Source organism: Dendrobates tinctorius, unplaced genomic scaffold, assembly GCF_039654945.1.
Source record: "Dendrobates tinctorius isolate UK_male_01 unplaced genomic scaffold, ASM3965494v1 ptg000036l, whole genome shotgun sequence".
In the NCBI taxonomy this organism is placed as follows: Eukaryota; Metazoa; Chordata; class Amphibia; order Anura; family Dendrobatidae; genus Dendrobates; species Dendrobates tinctorius.
In genome coordinates this window covers 19,855,673-19,870,714 of record NW_027361704.1, presented here as the reverse complement: position 1 = coordinate 19,870,714, position 15,042 = coordinate 19,855,673, and the positions used below count along the sequence as shown (strand labels likewise).

The window sequence follows — 15,042 nt, the reverse complement described above, 5'->3', positions numbered from 1 at the left end:
GATCCGCCCTTCAGGGACAGGAACCTACAGATAAAAGGGCGGTACCTCTCCTCCGCCTGCAGTTGGTTACAGAGCATCAGAGGGTCTCCAGGTTACTTAGACAACAAAAATATATACACAATATTATAATACTGCTTATTTATCAAAAGCACCGTGCCTAAACGGAAACACTCTAACAGTAAAACGTGCTCACCACACTCGTGAAGGGGAGGGGAATAAGCGGGTGCTGTCATGGGTTCAGAGAAACACCGTTATCGGTGAGTAATTAAGCTATTCTCTCTCACCCATGACAGCACCACGGAGAGAATTACAGAGATTGGTAGCTTAGGGAGGGATCACCGCCTGAAGGACCTTTCTCCCGAAGGTCAGGTCAGACGTAGAGGCTAGATCTAATCTATAGTGCCTGAAAAAGGTCGAAGGTGATGACCAGGTGGCTGCCTTACAGATTTGTTCTATTGATACGTCAGATCTTTCAGCCCATGAGGTCGCCATTGCCCTTGTGGAATGAGCTCTCAGCCCCTCTAGGATGGTATTTCCACTGGATGAGTATGCCAGGGCAATCTCATCCCTTATCCACCTTGCCAGGGTACTCTTGGATGCCTTGAGCCCCTTCCGAGGACCCTGGAAACATACAAAGAGAGCCTTCCTGCCTACATTTTTTGGTGGCCTCCAAGTACTGTACTAGGCACATTTTAACATCTAAAGTGTGGAATTTTTCTTCCCCCTAATTTTTTGGATTTGGGCAGAAGGAAGGACTACCTCTTGGGACCTGTGGAAATGTGATGATACTATAGGTAGATAGGCCGGGTCAGATTTTAGGATGACTATCCTCTAGAATTTTTGTAAAAGGTGGCCCTGCTGATAAGGCTTGAATATCGCTCACTCTTCGAGCTGATGTTAGTGCCACCAGAAGCACAGTTTTAAGCGATAGGATTTTTAGGGGTGCCCAGTAAATTGGTTCGAACGGAGGGCCTGTCAGTGTTGATTCAGGTCCCATGACGGTAACCTTTGACTAGCTATTGGCCTAGATCTGGTTGCGGCCTTAATAAACCGTGCTACCCAAGGGTCACCTGCCACATCATGGTTATAGAAGGCGCCTAACGCCGCTATTTGTACTTTTAATGTGTTGACCGCCAGACCCTGTTCTAGGCCCTTTTGTAGAAATTCTAGGATCTTCTCAATCTTAACCCCGTCCTGAACCCTTGCCCTAGAAGTGGATAGGAATTTTTTCCATGTTCTGCCGTAAGCTCTCATCGTAACTGGTTTCCTACTTTTTTGTAAAGTAGTTATCAGGTTCTCTGAAAATCCCCTGTCCCTCATCAGCGCCCTCTCAAATTCCATGCTGTTAAATGGAGGTTCGGTGCCCGAGGATGTAACACTGGGCCCTGCGATAGCAGGTCCGGGAGATCCAGTAGGATCCATGGGTCGGTTACTATGAGCATTCTTAGGCAGGAAGACCAGGTTCTTTTGGGCCAGAAAGGGGCTATCAGTATCATTCTTGCCCCGTCCTCCCTGACTTTCCTTAGGACCGCTGGAATGAGCAGGATTGGGGGAAAGGCATATGTTAGACTGTGTCCATGGCAGCATAAACGCATCCAGAGTTAGAGGATTCCCCCTGGGATCTAGGGAGCAGAAGGGGTCTACTTTTATGTTTTTGAAATTGGCAAACAGATCTATGTCTGGGGTCCCCCACATTTTTACAATCTGCCGAAAAATGGACCACTTTAGCACCCATTCCCCCTGTCGTAATTGGGTGCGGCTCAGAAAGTCTGCCCTTTGATTCGCTGTACCTGGATGTGTAGGGCTGACAGAGATAGCAGGTTTGCCTCCGATAGTTTGAGGATTCTGGCGGATGTGTCCATTAGGGCTTGGGACCTGGTCCCCCCCCCCTGATGATTTATATAGGCCACTGTGACTCGACTGTCTGAAAGAATGTGGACATGATGATTCTGGAGCAGGTGTAGGAAGTGTGTCAGTGCATAGCCTACTGCTAGAAGCTCTTTTTTATTTGAGGAGGCTTTTAATTCTTGATCTCCCCACACGTCCTGAGCCACCTCGTTGTTCATGTGTGCTCCCAATCCCGTGGGACTGGCATCCGTTGTCACTGTGTGTTATATTTGTTACCCAGGGGATCCCTTTGGACAGATATTCCTGGTTTCCCCACCAAGCTAGGGAATGAATGGTTCTTGAATTTAGGGTAATACGACCCTCTAGGTGTCCCGCTATTGCTGCCTGGTTGGCTAATACGTCCCACTGGAGATCTCTCGTGTGTAACTGAGCCCACTGAACTGCTGGGAGGCAGGCGGATAGGGAACCCTGCAGTGACATAGCTTTCCTTAAGGTCAGAGGGATTTTGGATTGTTCTTGCTGTAATTTGAGCAATTTTCTCCTTTTTGTGGTCTGGGAGGCGACACTCCTGAATGTTTGAGTCCAGTGTTAGGCCCAAGAATTCTTGTACCCTGCTGGGCTCCAATCTTGATTTTTTTAGATTTAGAAGCCAGCCCAGGCCTTGTAGAGTGTCCATCACCCTGTCCCTCTGTTCCCTGCATTTTTGAGCCGAGCTGCCTGCTATTAGGAAATAGTCTAGATACGGGATTATTACTATGTCTTGTTACCTTATATGAGCCATCATTTCTGCTACTATTTTGGTAAATACCCGCAGGGCTATCGATATTCCGAACGGCAGGGCTCTGTACTGGAATTCTTTCACCTTGCCCTTTATTGAGACGGCAAACCTGAGATATTTTCTGGAGTCTTTGTGGATAGGGACGTGATAATAGGCGTCGCTAAGATCTAACACCGTCATGTGGCAATTTGGGGGTTTGGTGGTGGACCTCCATTTTGAAGCTCTCATTCCTGACGTATTAGTTTAGCTTTTTCAGATTTATGATCTTTCGAAAGGTGCGTCCGGTTTGGTTACTAGAAAAAGAGGGGCGTAGAACCCTCTGCCCATATCCTGCAGGGGAACCTCCTGGAGGACTCCTTTTTTTTTTTTTACTAGGCCTAGGACCTCGCTTTCTAGCGCTTCCTGTTCTCGCGTACTGGATCTCAGCGGCATTATTATATACTTTTGAGGTGGAAGAGAGAGAAAGTCTATTCTTAGGCCCTCCTGGATTAGGTTTACTATCCATGGGTTGTTTGAAATTCTCCTCCAGGCTGGAAGAAAAAGGGCTAACCTTCCCCCCACCATGGGCGTACTGTCACTTGGAGGGCTTTTTGTCTCGGGAAGAGATACTAAAGAACCACCATCTCTTCTTTTGTCATCCCACTTTTGTTCCCTCGGTGGTCTCCTCTGAAAAAACCTATTTCGAAAGGGCCTTTTAAATGCTGCTGGCCCCAAATTTGGGAACCCTTTCTTCTTGTCCCCTGCCTTCTGGAGGATGTCATCTAACATCTCCCCAAAAAGGAATTTCCCTTCACAGGGGATTGAACATAATTTCATTTTGGTCTGTAGGTCCCCTGGCCAACTTTTAAGCCATAGTGTTCTTCGGGCCGCGTTTGAAAGTGCTGCTGTTTTGGACGATAGCCTGACTGAATCGGCCGATGAGTCCGCTAGGAAGGCAGCCGCTCCCCTTATTACTGGGATAGAATCGAAGATCTTATCCCTTGGTGTCCCTTCCCTCAGCTGTTTCTCAAGTTGGTCCACCCATACCATTAGGGCTCTTGAAGTACATGTCGCCGCTATGGCTGGCATGAGGTTACCACCTGCTGACTCCCATGCCCCCTTTAGACAGGTATCTGCCTTTTTATCTAGGGGGTCCCTGAGGGTGCCCATGTCCTCAAAGGGAAGGGCGAATTTCTTTGAGGCCTTTGCGACTGCTACATCGAGCTTCGGGGCTTTATCCCAAGACGTAGATGCCTCCTCCTCAAAGGGATATTTTCTTTTAAGGGAAGGGACTGTAGTATTTTTCCTGTCTGGCTTGTCCCATTCTTTTTTGATTAGGCCCTTGACAATTTCGTTAAGCGGAAATACTCTCCGTTTTTTCTGGCCTAGTCCCCCGAACATTATGTCCTGGACTGTTTTATCTGGCCTAGGGTCCAAAACCCCCATGGTAGACCTTACAGTTTTTACTAGTCTGTCTACCTCTACTAGGGGAAAACAGTGACGCCCTCCCGTTTCCTCGTCTGAGGATGAGCCGCCGGATTCTGAGGTTTTAGACGTGATTTCTCCCGACGTGGAAGAGTCTGACTGGGAGGTTCCTATCGTGTCTTTCTTCCTCGTTTTATCCCTATGCTTAAGGGATACGAGGGCGCTCTGAACCTCTGATTTGATTGCGGCCCTTAGGTCGGATGCGAAATCCGGAGTCTCCTGACAAAGAATTTCTTTTGTGCAAGACTCACATCGTTTTTTCTCCCATGATACAGGTAGGGGTCTAGTGCAAGTGGGGCATTCCCTGTTCTTTTTTCCCTTCTTTCCCTAATAAGGGAGAGGAATTGTATTACAAGGGTGAACATTCACGAAGATCATTTACCCCCAAAGGTGCACGGCTGCAGGTACCGATTCGGGAGATGGAGTCAGGTCCTGTATAGGCTGATCTCCTGGTGGCAATTTGCTCCTTGCCGCTGACGTACTGCGCCGCGTGGAGTGACTGCTGGAACGGCCATCTCTGTTTCGCTCCTTCTGCCGGTGGTGGTGTTGGTGGTGCTGCTGCTGCTTGAGCTGCAGCCTGGCATGCTGCCTCTGTTGCTGGTCGCTATCCCCCATTATCAGGATCGCTTCCAGCCAGGAGTTCTGAATCCACCATTTTGAAATTTGCCGCCCCCATGACGTCACCGCTCCCATCCTGCACCGCGCTGGCCGGGGAGCGTGCTCCTGGGCATGCACCGCTTCCTGGGCAGCGGACATCTTGGTACTCTCTGTACCATGGCGCTGCCCGCACTTCCACCGGGTCTCAGCGAGCCTCGATCTCCATTCCGGAGCGGAGGCTCCGACGTCTCCCCCCCCGCATCGGCCCCAGTGGTGGCGGCTTCGGGCACCGCTCCTGCCGCGACAGGGGCCTCCCCGCTGCCGTATACCGGACAGGTCGGCCCCGGATCCGGACTCTTCTCCTTCAAATCACAGGTACGCCGTACTGTGGGTCCCCCCGTCAGGGACAGAAACCCAACTAAAAGGCGGAGGAGAGGTACCTCCCTTTTATCTGTAGGTTCCTGTCCCTGAAGGGCGGATCCCCTCTCTCCGTGGTGCGGTCATGGGTGAGAAATAATTATGTCATTACATATTCCAAGTATGCATTCACAAAAATACCCTCTATCACCAGGCAAGCAGTGACACGCGTTGGGTATTGTGGGCAGTGTGAGTATACTTGGGTGATTTTCATGTGATCCAGCAATTGCCGTCACTCATCTATGGACTTGCATGGTAATCATTTGGATGTTCATATACCTACCATGTCACTATTTGCGTATTTTTCTCATTATTTAAGTGACTATTAGGTTGATCATATTTTACTGTTGCAATTTGTTCATATGTTTATACTAAATATTCTATGCATATTATATGGTGATAGAGGGCATTGTTGTGAATGCATACTTGGAATATGTAATGATATAATTATTTCTCTTTCTGTATACTGCATGACTTCTTCACCTGCCCACTTTTGCTCTATTTGTGGTTTTTAATTGTTTTTATTGTACACATGGACCTTCCTGGCTATTGTATGTCAAATAAAAGCCTTTTTTCACTTGGACAGTTTGCTGTTGTGTGCATGTTATCGTGTGTCTCTTTTCCCTTTTTTTTCAATCACTTTATGCATGTGGCTGTGCCCACCATGCGTGAAGTGAGCGCTTCATGTGCGGATGTTACCTAGGGTCTGGAGGAGAGGAGACTCTCTTCCAGGCCCTGGGTACCATATTCCTGTAAAAAAAATAGAATTAAAATAAAAAAGTCGGGATATACTCACCCTCTGATGGCCCCCCCCAGAGTCCTTCCCGCCTCTCACCACGCTGCCGGCATCTTCTGGTCCCAGTGATGCTTTGCGCGAATCACCTGAGAGGACGTCGTGCTCTCGTCACAAAGGTCCTTCGCGGAAAGCATCACTGGGACCGGAAGATGCCGGGAGCGCCACTGAGGAGATGGGGGCCGTCGGAAGGTGAGTTTTTTTTTTATTTTTATTATTATTTTTAACATCCTATCTTTTACTATTGATGCTGCATAAGCAGCATCAATAGCAAAAAGTTGGTCACACTTGTCAAGCACTATGCTTGACAAGTGTGACCAACCTGTCAATCACCTTGACAACCAATGCTTCAAATCGCTTGGAAAGTGCATGCATTCTGCAAGCTAAAAACTCTTGTTTAGCGGGAAAACGCATGCGAATTCCGCATGTGTTTTACCCGCGATGGGAGTTGCGGAAATTTCCGCAGCATTTCCAAACGTGCACATAGCGTTAAAGTGGCCAGATAGCAGGACCCAAGCAGCTTTGGCAACGATGAGCTCCTCCAGTTGCAGAAGTAAAATTATGCAGGTATGACCGTTCTACAGCATGGTGCTTAGAAGGAAAGGTGTCAAAATAATGTATGAATAGTGATGAGCGAGCGTGCTCTGATAATGTGTTATCCGAGTATGCTCGGGTGGTAGGGTATCTTTGGGGTGCTCGGATAATGTGTCAGAGCCCCTGCAGCTGCATGCTTTGTGGCTGTTAGGCAATCCCCGCATATGTTGCAGCTGTTCAACAGCTGCAGGGACTCAAACATATTATCCAAGCACGTCCAAGATACTTTGATGACATTGAGCACATTCGCTCATCACTAGTAACGAAGAACATCCTAAAAATATTTTGCAAATGCAGATTAAAAAAGAAAGGGAAACAAGAAAAAAAAAAAATAGAAACCTGCACATCTGAAGGGTTGGTCCCAATCTGTGTCACCAGCATAAGTAGACACGGTGAGCCAGTGCCTTGGATACCACCCCAGAGAACACATTTCATGAATGAACTAGGGAAGTGAGCTGGAAACATGGATGCTGCCAGCACAGACCGGGCAGGATGGAGGGTTGTTCGGAGGTTGTTTAGCACACTTGCTACAGTCATATGTACTTGACTGTGGCAGTGGACTTCACCCTCTGCTGGTTTGGTCACCATGTGACATGCCCCGCACACCCTCCTGGAATGCGGCTTGAATGTGCACGTTGCAGGTTGCAGCAGGTGTAGCGTAGAGTACAGGTCACGAGACCGTAGCAGTGAGGAAACATGATGTAAGGCGGGGAGAACAACAACAACAAGTATTTGGCTATGCTTACGATTTAAATATAAATTTCGACTTCACAGTGTAATAACACTGGATCTTTTCTTCATATAAGCTTAAATGGAGATTTTATTGACTGCTTTAAGAATTCATTATATAGCAAGCAAGTCAGAGGGAATACCATCCTCCAAGCTGACAGTTTTCACCCTATACGTACAACTAAAAACCTACCAATAGATAAATTAACTTGGGCAAACTATGCCCCTATTAAAAGTGCAATATATTGACAAGAACGCAAAGTCATGACTAATAGGCTTAATACTGTGGTTACAGCAAAAGGTTTTAAATAAAGTAAAGGTTTTGTTAATTAGCAAGCGCTTAGTAATTATTTCTTATCCAACGCCAACAGTCAGAACATATTAGGATAGTTATTTCTTCTTTCTCCTTTTAGTACTGACTATGAATACAACAATTCCTGGGCTTCAAGCTTTCACATTTATATAACTGGTAGGTATAGAATACACCTCCCGGCTAGCGGCAGCGCACCTACAGAACAAACAATTTGGGTAGAATTAAGGGGCAGATTTTTCAGAGAGTTGTCAGATTTCCAAAAAATCTCTGTGGGTTACAAACTTCAATAGAGCAGCAGTTTTAAAGCACAATCAACGCTGCTCCTTTAAGGGGGAGGGACCAGTCAGTTGCTTAAAAAAACTTGTATTAAAGGGAATCTGTCACCTATTTTTAGCCCTATCAGCTGCCGGCACCGCCATCAGGGGACATGAAAGATAGGAAAAAACACTTTAGATTATACTCATCGCCCTGTTGAGGGCAAAGTAAAGTACTGCAGTGCGCAGGCGCTGGAAAAGGTCAAAGGTCCGCCACCTGCGCACTGCAGTACTTTACTCTGCCCTCAACAGGGCGATAAAATACGCCAGCGCAGGAGCCGCGGCAGAAGTAAGGAGGACGGCATCGCTAGAAGATGGGAGGCGCCGGATCACGACACCCACTGCACCCGACTGCGCCCCCCGGTGAGTATAATCTAACTCGTTTTTCTTATCTTTTAGGTTACATTGGGGGCTTATCTACAGCATTGCAGAATGTTGTAGATAAGCCCCTGATGGCGGTGTCGGCAGGGCTAAAAATAGGTGACAGATTCCCTTTAAATACGGTGTTAAAATCCCTGAGCTCACTAGATTGATTTTCAGTTTTATACTGCGTCGCTCCATTGCAGAGATACACATTTATTGCTTTTGGAGTACAGTATGTGAAATTTCTGACGAAAACACCTGGTTGGACTGCAAACTAGGATTTCAGATCCTGAGTTCCAGAAGAAACAAAACGTGATTATATCTGCAATCTAATATATAAAGCTCAAGAGTGTGTGTGTGCGCGTGTGTGTGTGTGTAAGTCCGGGATTGGCATCCGCACCGTCGTAGCTACAGCCACAAAATTTGGCACAGTCACACGTCTGGACCCCGAGAGTGTCCTAGACTGTGCTGTGAGGCGAAATTTTAACCCTGCGCGTTACAATTCACCAAACAATTTTGCCCCTATCTACATACTGGGGGAAAAGTGTGTGCGTATCAAGCCCTGCCCCTCATTATGATGTCATAATGGTTGCCATGGCAACGCTAATGTCATCATAGGTCGCAAGCCCTGCCAACCATTATGATGTCATAATGGTTGACTATGGGATGGAGGATGTCTGATGGGTATATGGGCACGATACTATGGGATGGCGGATATGCATGATCGGTATATGGGCACGGGACTATGGGATGGCGAATGTGTGATGGGTATATGGGCATGGGACTATGGGATGGAGGATGTGTGATGGGTATATGGGCAAGGGACTATGGGATGGAGGATGTGTGATGGGTATATGGGCACGGGACTATGGGATGGAGGATGTGTGATGGGTATATGGGCACGGGACTATGAGATGGAGGATATGTATGATGGGTATATGGGCACAGGCCTATGGGATGGAGGATAATTATAATTTGCTATAACTAACCACAGTTAGTTACTATGCCCGGGCAGAGCCAGGCTCTTCAGCTAGTAAAACATAAAACGGAAAAAAGCAACAGAAACAGGGCAACGCAGGGATTTTCACAAGGTAGCTAACATTTTTTAACAAGATACAGGTACTTTAAGTGAGGAGAAAAAGGGACTCAAGGATCTTAAGGTCGATTGCCAGGGACTTGACATGTGCGTAAGGATAAAGATCATTCATATGAAACCCGCTGTAAGATGGCCAAAGTAGCTAAAAAGTCTGCTGCAACTGCCAACCACTAGCTGTACATTTAGTTGTTAGACCTCTCAGCCACATTTCTCACCATCATTTTAGTTTTCAGTCAAAAACACACATTTGCGATAAACTTTCACACACTGCTAAGCACATGTGTCATCGATATATAAAGTTGTGGACTTTTATAAACACCTAAGCTTTAAAAATGAAACAATATTTCAAAGTGTTATTGATGCATCGTGGATGCTACAGAGCATTGATACATACTTGTCTACTTGTCCCATATGAATGTTGTCCGCCCTCATCCGAGTCAGCGCAGCAGCAGCTTCATCCAAAGCACAGCTAACTGATGAGGTCAATCTCTGAAGAACTTCAGGATCCGCAAAGGCTTTTCCATCAGCAGTAGACAGTTTTCCAATCCCTATATTACGAAGAGAAATCAGGTGAAAAAAAGAAAAAAAAAAAAAAAAAACACACATTTACCAAAATGAACACAAAATGGGGACTAATCTGCACCTTTAGTTAAGAAGGCCACCGAAAACTATATTATTATGGTTTTCCTAAGTATAGTAAAGACTTTATATAGGATAGGTCATAAATATCCCATCTGTGGGTGTCAACTGATCTGCTGTGCCCAGCTGCAGTAATGGCTAGACGTAAACAGCGAAAAGAACACCAAAACTACTTCACACTGTGTAGAGACCACTGGCGGGTAGTACCCAACATATAGTGTGTGGAGATAAACTGTACAGAGCAGAACGGCCTATGTCAGGAATAAAGCTGGCTGGTCAGTGGGGGAAGGGGTCTGACAGGGGCCCAGAGGTGGTGGGGTGCCCTCGAAGGACCAGTCACCGTTGGGGACACTGACAAGCTATGATACCAACTTCCTGTTGGTAGCACATTAGTATATGGGAGGGGAAACTTTTCAAGATGAGTGGTGACCATGATAGCCATTTTGGATCCAACTTTATTTTTTCCAATGGAAGAGGGTCATGTGACAAAAACTTATTGAAAATGTCACAAGAAAAACAATGGTGTGCTCGGTTTTAAACATTTTATTCTTTCATGAGTTATTTACAAGTTCATGACCATTTATAAATTGTGTTCAAAGTGCTGCCCATTGTGTTGGATTGTCAATGCAACCCTCTTCTCCCACTCTTGACACACTGATAGAAACACCGCAGAGGAAATGCTAGCACAGGCTTGTTTCAGATGCTGTACATCTCGTATCTTCACAGTATAGACAATTGCCTTCAGATGACCCCAAAGGTAAAAGTCTGTCTAAGAGGGGGTCAGATCGGGAGACCTTGGTGGCCATTCAACTGGCTCACGACGACCAATCCACTTTCCAGGAAACGGTTCTCGTAGAAATGCTCGGACCTGACACCATAATGTAGTGCACCATCATGTAGGTGCATTCTTTACGATATTGAAACGTGGCTGATAATGATAATGGAGGTAACTGACATGGAGAAATGGCTGGAGAAAGCTGGACTCAGACAGCACAGAAGCACTAATCATAGCAGCAAAAGAGCAGGCACTAAGTACCAGATCCATAGAAGCAGGAATATACCAAAAAAAAAAACAAGACCCAAGGTGCAGACTATGCAAAGAAACCTCAGAAAACATCTAACAGTGTCAGGATGCAAAAGGCAAGCAGGAACAGCCTATACTGAACGCCACAACCAAGTAGCGGGAATTGTATGCAGGAACATCTGCACAGCATATGGGCCAAGTCCTCCTAAGTACAGGTGGGGAGACCCCAGAAAAAGTGGTGGCGAATGAAAGGGCTAAAATCCTGTGGGACATCAAGATCCAGACGGATAAGCAGGTGTTGGCTAACTAACCAGACATAGTCAGAGTAGACAAGGATCAGAACACAGCAATGATAATAGATGCGGCAGTGCAAAGTGACAGCAACATCAGAAAGAAGAAATATGAGAAGCTAAAGAAATACCAGGGCCTCAAAGGAGAACTGGAGAAGATGAGGAAGGTAAAGGCAACAGTGATTCCAGTGGTGATCAGAGTTTCCTCCTGGTACTCCGGTTTCATACTGATAGGGAATTTAGATTATGTGCCCTATCGAGGAGAGCAATGATAATGTGTGTAAAGCACTGCGGAATATGTTGGCGCTTCATAAATAAATATAATATACATACACACATAGTGTGTGTATATATATATATATATATATATATATATATATATATATATATATATATATATATATATATATATATATATATATATATATACACACATACACACACACAGAGATTTATTTATGAAGCGCCAGCATCTTCCGCAGCGCTTTACACACATTATCATCGCTCTCCCCGATAGGGCACATAATCTAAATGCCCTATCAGTGTGAAACCGGAGTACCAGGAGGAATCCCACACATTTTCTGAGAGCATGCGTCTGTACAGACATGCAGTGATTGCTGTCAGCAAAACTACAGGGAGGCGATTGACGGAACAGTGCAATGAGCCCTTGGCCATACCAAGGGTGCACTTTGGAGCCCAAATTTGCATATGAAAAAAAAGAATTTCTCTCCAGCTGAAGTAAAATATATACTGCACGTATAAGGTCTATAAGGGCTAAGTCCCCTATAGGGCAGCGCAATTCTCTGCGGCTCTCATGCACAAGATTCCCAGCCCCACAGTGTGAATAAATCATAAACGACTGCGGGGCGGGATCTCATTCCTCAACCACGAAACCACAAAAACACTAGTGCATGCTCTTATATCCCGCCTTGACTACTGCAACCTCCTACTCTCTGGCCTCCCCTCCAGCACTGCTCCAGTCTATCCTACATTCTGCTGCCCGACTAATCCACCAGTCTCCCAGCTATTCCCCAGCCTCCCCCCTATGCCAGGCCCTTCACTGGCTTCCTATTGCCCAGAGGCTCCAATTCAAAACCCTAACCATGACATACAAAGCCATCCACAACCGGTCTCCTCCATACATCTGGGACATGGTCTCTAGGTACCTACCCGCACACAGCCTTCGATCATCTCAAGATCTCCTCCTCTACTCCCCCCTTATCTCTTCTTCCCACAACCGCACACAAGACTTCTCCCGTGCTTCCCCCATACTCTGGAACTCTCTGCCGCAACACATCAGACTCTCACCATCAACGGAAACCTTCAAGAAGAACCTGAAGACCCACCTGTTCCGACAAGCCTACAATGATCCTCGGTCTACTGAACCACCGCACGACCTGCTCTACCCTCTCCTACTGTATCCTCATCCATCCCTGTAGACTGAGCCCTCGCGGACAGGGTCCCCTCTCCTTATATACTTGTGTGTCCCTTGTCTTACACATTTATTATACTTGTCTATATTTCCCCTTTTCACATGTAAAGCACCATGGAATAAATGGCGCTATATAAATGCATAATAAATAATAATCTGGCCGCGCGATATGAAGGCCAGGATGTTGTCTGAGAGCACGGGCACGTCGGGCAGCGCTAACTGCGCATGCCCACGAAACTGTAGTACAGCGCAGGCGCCAGCATTTCAAAAGAACACTGAGGAGGCTGCGCCAAATACGAAATGACTGATGGATGCAAGGCATCTGTCAGAGGGAGAAATTTACTTGGATGATTTTCTGTCAAAATTCAGGTATTTTTGAACAATTTTAAAAACTATTATTTCTGCGGTGGAAGGGACTCTAAGTAAAAGAGCCAACTTAACAGAATGCAGCATTAGTGCTGCACAAGAAGGCTCTTTTATTTAAAAACGCCTGGGGGGTGACAGGCTCCTTTTAATTCGCTTCATTGGGGGACACAGGCAACCATGGGACGTCCCTAAAGGAGTCCCCAAGGGTGGGCACAGAAAGAAAGCAAAGAAAAAACAGACTTAGGTCGCCGATGCATAACCGCCGCCTGCAGAACCTTTCCTCCCTAGGCCTGCATCAGACAAGGCATGAGTATGAACTCCGAAAAAACCACACAAAAGGTGTGCAATGATGACCAGGTCACGGCCTTACAAACTGTAAACCAGATGCCTGTTAAACTACACAAGAAGGAGTTCTCAGGGAATGAACCGGAGAGGGACAGAGAAGGAAGGACAATGTCTGCACTAATGTGAAATGAAAAGACCTCCTTAGGTACAAAGGAAGGAACAGGTCTGGTAACTACCTTGTCCTGATGTAGAATCAGGAACGAAGAATGGCAGGATAATGCCTCCAACTCAGAAACTCCCCTCATGGCCATATCGGCAACTAAGAGAAAAACGGAATGTCCTGAATGGGCAAAAAAAAAAAAAAAAAAGACCGCTGGAGTGTGCCAAGGGCAAGGTTAAGATCCCATGGATCTATAGGGGAATGATACTGAAGTGCCAGATGAGCGTTTCCTTGAAGAAACGCCTTTACCTAGGCAAGACACACCAGTTGTCGTTGGAAAAGAATTGACAGAGCGGAAACTTGCCCCTTTAGAGTACTGAGAGATAGACCCACTTGTCGAAAAACCAAGGATGGAAGGAAGGGAAAAGGACATAGGAACCAAATAGTTGTCCTCACACCACCAGAAGGTGGTCTTCCAGTATCTGTGGTAGATAAACGAGGATGCCGGTTTTCTCGCCCAAATCATGGTCTGAATGACCGGATGGGAAAAAACAGCCTCTCTCAGAACTAGGCCTTAATGGCCATGCTGTTAGACTGAACTCTGGTGGAAGAGGGGGCCTTGCGAAAGAAGATCCGGACGGTCTGGAAGCCTCTAGGGAGCGTCCGTGAGCATGGTCACCTGCTCCAGGTACCAGGCCTGTCTTGGCCAGATTGGAGCCATCAGGATTACTGGAATCCCTTCTGCCTTTAACTTTTTCACGATTCTTGGAATCAAGGGGAGAGACAGAAAAAGAAAAGGCAGTTGGAAATGTAACCACGGGAGTACCAGAGCATTGCAACCGATGGCTAGGGATCCCGGGACCTGGTTACGTACTGAGGAACCTCATGGTTCATCCGATACATTATCAGGACAACATCCGGTGAGCCCATTTATGGCATATCTGGTGAAAACGACGGGGCCGAAAGTCCACTCGCCCGATGCGGGACCCTTACGACTCAGAAAATCGGATGCCCAATTTTCCACCCTCGGAATGTGCACGGATGATGTGGCGGGAACGTGATGTTTCACCCGTCGCAGAATCCTGGTTACCTGTACCATAACCTGTTTGAAAACCATGGCAGCGGCGTTGTCTGACTTTGAGGACGAGCTGGCCTGCGAGGAGGGTCTGCCAGCAGCGAAGGGAAAAGAAAATTTACATTCTCTCCAGGAGATTGATGGGGAGAGCGGCTTCTTGGGCGTTGCAGCGACCCTACGCTGATGAAGAAAGACCACTCCCCACCCAAGAAGACTGGCGTAGGAGGTGATGACCTGCCACCGGATGGAGGGAAGGAAGGACTTACCTCATAGGACTGATGCTGATACCATCCGCCAGGTAAAGACTGTCTCGCCTTGAAAGGCAGAAGCACAGGTCGGTCTAGAGAGACGGTCCTTTTGTCCCAAGCCGGCAAGAGGGCCAGCTGAAGGACAGGTATGGAACTGGTCAAAAGGCACCGGTTCCATGGTGGCAATCATCTTCCCCAGATCTCTCATGCAGGACCA

General features: G+C 46.8%; 1 protein-coding gene across 1 annotated transcript in view; it reads right to left on the bottom strand.

The window, feature by feature from the left end:
* The window catches only part of LOC141087894 (ankyrin repeat and KH domain-containing protein 1-like), a 292,502-nt gene that overhangs the window by 169,625 nt on the left and 107,835 nt on the right, over positions 1-15,042 (bottom strand). The window contains exon 3 of the mRNA XM_073573744.1: positions 9,701-9,854. Coding sequence (XP_073429845.1) covers positions 9,701-9,854 — 154 coding nt within the window. The remainder of the gene's footprint in view (positions 1-9,700; positions 9,855-15,042) is intronic.